The sequence below is a fragment of the Berghia stephanieae genome, chromosome 3, assembly GCF_034508935.2.
Source record: "Berghia stephanieae isolate SIO BIC M18660-M18661 chromosome 3, UCSD_Bste_1.3, whole genome shotgun sequence".
Taxonomy (NCBI): domain Eukaryota; kingdom Metazoa; phylum Mollusca; class Gastropoda; order Nudibranchia; family Aeolidiidae; genus Berghia; species Berghia stephanieae.
In genome coordinates, this window is record NC_088362.1 from 70,917,436 (window position 1) to 70,923,697 (window position 6,262).

The 6,262-nt window shown below is 38.9% G+C and overlaps 1 protein-coding gene across 2 annotated transcripts in view; it reads right to left on the bottom strand.

Annotated features, from left to right (window-relative positions):
* LOC144968362 (snake venom 5'-nucleotidase-like) overlaps positions 1-6,262 on the bottom strand; it is a 35,896-nt gene that overhangs the window by 5,977 nt on the left and 23,657 nt on the right. For both annotated transcript variants that reach the window (XM_078906639.1, XM_078906640.1), the window contains exons 4-7: positions 5,953-6,090; positions 5,375-5,585; positions 3,077-3,262; positions 2,140-2,337 (exon numbers count right to left, since the gene is read on the bottom strand). In XM_078906639.1, coding sequence (XP_078762765.1) covers positions 2,140-2,337; positions 3,077-3,262; positions 5,375-5,585; positions 5,953-6,090 — 733 coding nt within the window. The remainder of the gene's footprint in view (positions 1-2,139; positions 2,338-3,076; positions 3,263-5,374; positions 5,586-5,952; positions 6,091-6,262) is intronic.

Here is a 6,262-nt window from a genome sequence, read left to right on the forward strand (position 1 = left end):
TTAGCGGCCTATCTCAAGGGTAAAAAGCAATCGCTTTTGTCCGTTCACACTATAGAAACTGAAATAAACACTGGTTCTACGGGCCGAATGGTATATTTTATAAAATTTGAGTTTAAATGGATGCCTCCAATGAAATGAGTGAGTTTTGTGCGGCTAAGTGGTCTTGTGGTATGGTACTCGCTTTCGGATCGGAAGGTCCTGGGTTCGAGCCTCGCTCGGCGCATAGTTGTGTCCATGGAAAAGGCTCTTTACTCACACTCTCTCACCGTACTCAGGTGTAAATTAAGTACCTGGCCGTTAACATCTTTGTCTCTGTAGGAAGAAAATGTAATATCGCCTAACAAGCGTCATGTCTAGTTTTATATGTTACACGTTGCTATTGGTCAGGGACCCTTTGTAAAGCGCTTTGAACACGTTAAGTGGATATTGTTCTATATAAAAAGCTAATTTTTTGTTTCTAATCTAATGATATAAGTACATCAATAAATAATAAAAAATGAAATGATAAAATAAAATTCTCGTTATTCATCTCCTAGGGGAAATTTGTCTTTAGGGTCGATACTAAAGGAAGACTGGAATAACCCAGGCGTTAGCCGCAGTGCAGCGCCGCAAACTGAGCTAGGGCGGAGTGACTTGCTCAAGGCCACACAGCGCAGCGGATATTCGAACTCGGTTCCTTTCGGGTACGAAGCAAAGACCGTACCGCTGAGCCACGCCTCCCCCTCCCCCCCCCCACCCCCCCTAACATCATCAACTTCTTCAACTTCTAAAAGCATAAAGTATCAAATTCTGAGCATTATGACTTAGTTAATTTACTTCGTTGAAATCATTCTGACATCATGCCGTTTTGAGACGGTGAGTCATATCTATGATAGTTCATCTTGTAAAAAACAAAGCTGCTGTTGAATAGCCATGGCTCTCGTGTGTAGCTGTTGTGTTTTATGGTATGACACTCGTTTTCGGATCGGAAGATCCTGGGTTCGAGCCTCGCTCAGCGCATAGTAAGTCCTTGAAAAAGGCTTTAAACCACTTACATTCTCTTACCGTATTCAGGTGTAAAATGAGTACCTGGCCGTTAACTTTGTTGTCTGTGTTGAAACAAAAAATTGTAATATCGCCTAACAGGTGTCATGTCTTGTTCTATATGTTACGTGTTGCTGTTGGTCAGGGACCTTATGCAAAGCGACTTGAGCAAGATTAGTGGATATTGCGCTATACAAAAGCTCAAGATCAAGATCTAGTTGTTTTTGTTGTTGTTGTTGTTTTTTATAATTTGTTCGTTTGTTTTGTATTTTGGCGTATAGCCATTGTTTCCGTCTTATGTATGTTAAGTCTTTTGTACAATAAAGAAGAAGCGTCGTAGTTCATTGCCTCTTTCTCTAAGGATAATTGTAGTTATTCATCACTTTTAACATAATATATTAGTCGTATAGTAGTCCCGATAGCTCATTTATTTGGTGGAGCACTTGCTTCAAAAAGAAAGGAACCGTGAACGATTCTGGGTGCAGTCGAGATTTTTTTATGTCCCCCCTGTCCACCCAGCAGTGAATGGGTAAATGGGTCTGTTAGATCTAGCGGAAAGTATTTTGCAGTAGACAAGCGTCCTATCCAAAGGATAACAAGCAATTACTATTGTCCGTTTCACGCCATTGAAACCGGGATAAAATCCGGTTTCAATCGTCTAATGGCTCCGAAGGACAAATTATAGTAAATGAGGTGTCACTCTTACATGTCAGCCCTAAAAGCTCTTTTCTCAATATAAATACATCATTGTTGACAATAATAATAAATACAAGATGCTGATTGGGCATTATTTCATCAATGATGACGCTTAGGAGGAGGGGGGGGGGGCGGAGTGGCCGAGTGGTTGATGCATTGCACTGTGACTCGGAAGGACCCGGGTTCGATCCCCGTATCAGGCACTTTCGTTATTTTTCCCTTGATTATTAACCTCCAATATGCTCACTCTGGACAACCTGGGTGATTCCTGTTGACATCAGACATCTTGCTTGATGGATTATCTATATTCCTTCATGGATTGTCTAGGGTATCTAATGGTGCCGTGGCGGAAGGCCGTAATTTTTTCACTGACGTTTATAATTTATAGCAATGGACCATAATGAAATATTACTACCGTACCTCTCTTTACAGTGTGATCCAAAAGAACGGGGTTTCCGGTCCAACTTTGGACATTTCCGTTATCATCAAACGTGACACGAAGTTCACCGAGATATTTCCCGTAGGCATAGTCTTGGACAACAAGCACCTTCTGTCCGTCTCTGTTGGTGATAACAGTTGGATATTCTGCCTCTGGAGTTTGGGTACTTGGGGATTGACCTGAAAATAGAATAATAATACTATCAATGATAGCACTAATTTAGCAGTAGTTTCGTGCTTGTGGCTGTGGTGGTGGTGGTGGTGGTAGTAGTAGTAGTAGTAGTAGTAGTAGTAGTAGTAGTAGTAGTAGTAGTAGTAGAAGTAGTAGAAGTAGTAGAAGTAGTAGTAGTAGTAGTAGTAGTAGTAGTAGTAGTAGTAGTAGTAGTAGTAGTAGTAGTAGTAGTAGTAGTAGTAGTAGTAGTAGTAGTAGTAGTAGAAGTAGTAGAAGTAGTAGAAGTAGTAGTAGTAGTTGTAGTAGTAGTAGTAGTAGTAGTAGTAGTAGTAGTAGTAGTAGTAGTAGGAGGAGGAGGAGGAGGAGGAGGAGTAATAGTAGTTGTATTAGTAGTAATAGTGGTAGTAGTAGTAGTAGTAGTAGTAGTAGTAGTAGTAGTAGTAGTAGTAGTAGTAGTAGTAGTAGTAGTAGTAGTAGTAGTAGTAGTAGTAGTATAGTAGTAGTAGTAGTAGTAGTAGTAGTAGTAGTAGTAGTAGTAGTAGTAGTAGTAGTAGTAGTAGTAGTTGAACTATTCACACAAGGGAAACATCCCATGAAATTGTTTCCAGTGTACAAAGATTTACAGAGTGACCTCTCTTGATGAAGTTTACCGAGGAGGACAAATTATACGTCATACCAATGTACATTTTATCTATGTTTAAATGCGTTAAAACGTATAATAAGGGAGACAATTCATCAAATTCTTACCAGTGTACAAGAATGTGTTGGAGTGACCTCCAACAATAACGTCCACTCCTGTGACCTGCTCGGCAATCTCCTTATCTTTGGTGTATCCCGCGTGCCCAATGGCGATAATCTTATTGACACCTTGGTCCCTAAGTTTGTCCGCTTCAGCTTGGATGGAGGCTATCTCGGGACTGAATTCAATGTTCTCTGGAAGAAAAAGTTACATCTATATTGAGCACATTTCATGAATTTAGGGTATAAAAGGCTTATTTCATTTTTTTTTTAAATTAACTGAATAGTCAATTTATTTATTTACATATTTATTTATTTACTTATTTAGTTATCTATTTATATATTTATCTATTTACTTATTCATCTATTTTTAAAAACATAATATGACAATCTCTTAATTTCATACATTTCGAAGCAAATACTAACTTCTGGAAGCTGGTTGTAAAATGCATTGAACATATACCAATATCATAGTTCCAAAGATCAAAGGACGTTTTGGGCTAAAATCCCTTCTTCGACGATTATCAAAAGCAATGAAATGGCTGTACAAAAGTAAGCTGAATTAAAAAATCAGACCTGCCAACTTCATTCTATTTTTAATTCGTAATTTCCTGTGTGGAATAATAGTAAACTTGAGCTTGAGCTTTTATATAGCGAAATATCCATTTAACGTGCTCAAAGCGCTTTACAAGTGGTACCTGACCGACAGCAACACGTAACATCTAGACCGAGACATGACGCGTCTTATGTGGTATTACCATTTTTTCCGACAGAGACAACGCTCTTAACGGCCATGTACTCATTTTACACCCGAGTTAGGTGAGAGAATGTGAGTAAAGAGCATTTTCCAAGGACACAACTATGCACCGAGCGAGATTCGAATCCAGGACCTTCCGATCCGAAAGCGAGTGTCATACCACAAGACCACATAGCCGCACACGCTGTAACTTTACAATTTAATCTCAATTCTAGTTTGAATAACACTTATAATGATTCAAAATTTTTGTACATCAGAAACAAAAAATTATCCTTTCCTAAACATTGTATTGATTAATAATGCTCGAGTTCCATTCAAACCGAAAAATGTGATTCATCGCCTCGAAGCGGTATATGCCGGAGCGACGTCCTCTTAGTTGCAGGTCTGGTAACTCAAATTATTATGGGCTCATTAATGTAATGGAAATACTTTCAAACCAACGTAAAATATTGTCCATTATGACAATGTTAAATCAAGCCCATAATAGTGTTTGGTTATCAGACCTGCAAATATTTGCACGTTGTGCCGAGGTAAAGAAGATATCAAATGGCATTCTTAATGTTAAAATCACTGAATAACTTGGACTTTAGTTTTTATCAATTTAGAAAAATATAATCATTCTCCTCTATAAAACATAAATTACCTAACTCGTCTTTAAAAAAAAAAGAAGTAAAATTCTTTTTACAGCATTTAAACCGTCCCGATTTAATACCGTTTTGAGGCGAAGAATCAGAAATTATCATTTTACGAATTTTTCGTAATAGTAGGCATGCCTGGAGAAAGTCTGCTCACGTCTTGTTGAGAAATTAAAAGCTCATCCCAACTTTTACAGAATTTCGGATTGAAAATGTCTGTTATGTTCTTTGCTATTTGCGGCTTGGTGCTCTTGTGGTATGAACAAGAAATGCAGTGAGTAGGAAAGTGCCAGAAGACAACAGAGAATAAAAATCTTCGCGGCGGCGATGGGGGCTCGAACTCGCGACCTTACTGGTACGACAACTCCGCCTGGCCGGGGAGATCGTGACTCTACCGTATATGAGCTATCCACGATCCCGAAAAAAAGTCGCTTCAAATTTTAGTATAATCTAGAGCCACTTCTCCCCGACTTCTTGAGGTCACGGGTTCAACACACACAAACGCCGTGAAGTTGGTTGGTCAGCATTTAAGCTAAATAACCAATGTTCTCAACACAAACTTGTAACATTGAGACATGGAGTATGTTCCGGTATTTGGGGTGAATTTTTAATTCAGAAAAGTGAGTTGAGCAGCTTGTCTACGGCCGGTAGGTCCCGTTTTCGAGTCTCGGTTGTGCAAAGTTGAGTCTTTGGCAAAACGCTTTTCTTTCCCTCAAATTCTCTTATTGGACTCGGGTTGAAATAAGGACCTGGCCGGTAATTGCGTTGTCTCTGTCTAAACAAAAATTGAAATAGCGCCTCACAGTTGTCGTCTTTTCCTACATTTTCCTTGATTACACATAGTGGTTAGTGCGCTGTATATAAGATAACGTTATCTTTTAAACAAAAATACAAACAAACAAAGAATATATTTACTAGAGTCGGAAATGAATGGTGTGTCCACTGTTGTGTAACCGATGATTCCGATCTTTTCGCCCGACCGGGTGACCACCGTGGATTTTTTGATAGAGTTAAGGTCAGGGTAGCTGGAAGCGTCGATGTTACAGGACAACACGGGGAATGTAACGTTGTGTAAGAATGGAACCAGACCATCGGGACCATTGTCGAATTCGTGATTACCCAGGCCCTGAAAAAGTTAAAATATGATAATATGTGTTGTATGTTTTCTTCTTTATCGCTTGATAAACAAATAGAAAAACAACTTACTATTGCTTTATTTCCCACAAGATTCATGTAGACAAAGACGCAAGTTGGGATAATCGCATTTTAACATGACCTTGTATCCCACAAGATTCATTAAGACAGACAAAAAGAGAGTGGGATACCTACATCTTACCATTGCGTTGTATTCCACAATATTCATTTAGACATTTAGAAATACGGGGAAAGGGAGGGGGGGGGGGGGACCATATCTTACCTTTGCATCGTATCTCACAAGATTCATATAGAAATATAGAAAGACTCAAGGGGGGGGGGGGGTATTCATATCTTACCATTGCGTCGTATACCACAAGGTTCATGAAATGAGACATGACCTTCCCACCATAGAGATAGAACCACAAAGACCCCTGGTACTGGTCACCTCCGTCCACGAGGATCGTGTTTGTGTGTTTGCTTCTCAGTTCATCAACCTGTAACACATAAACACTGAAATGATTTTCGTGCAGTGTATATTACTATATAAAAATAAAATACAACAATGATTATATGGAACGTCCAAATTACGCCATGTAGCTTAATACCATACTTACTTAAACAGTTAGCTGTCGTACTATGGAAAACCATGTATTTAAAAAAAAATAA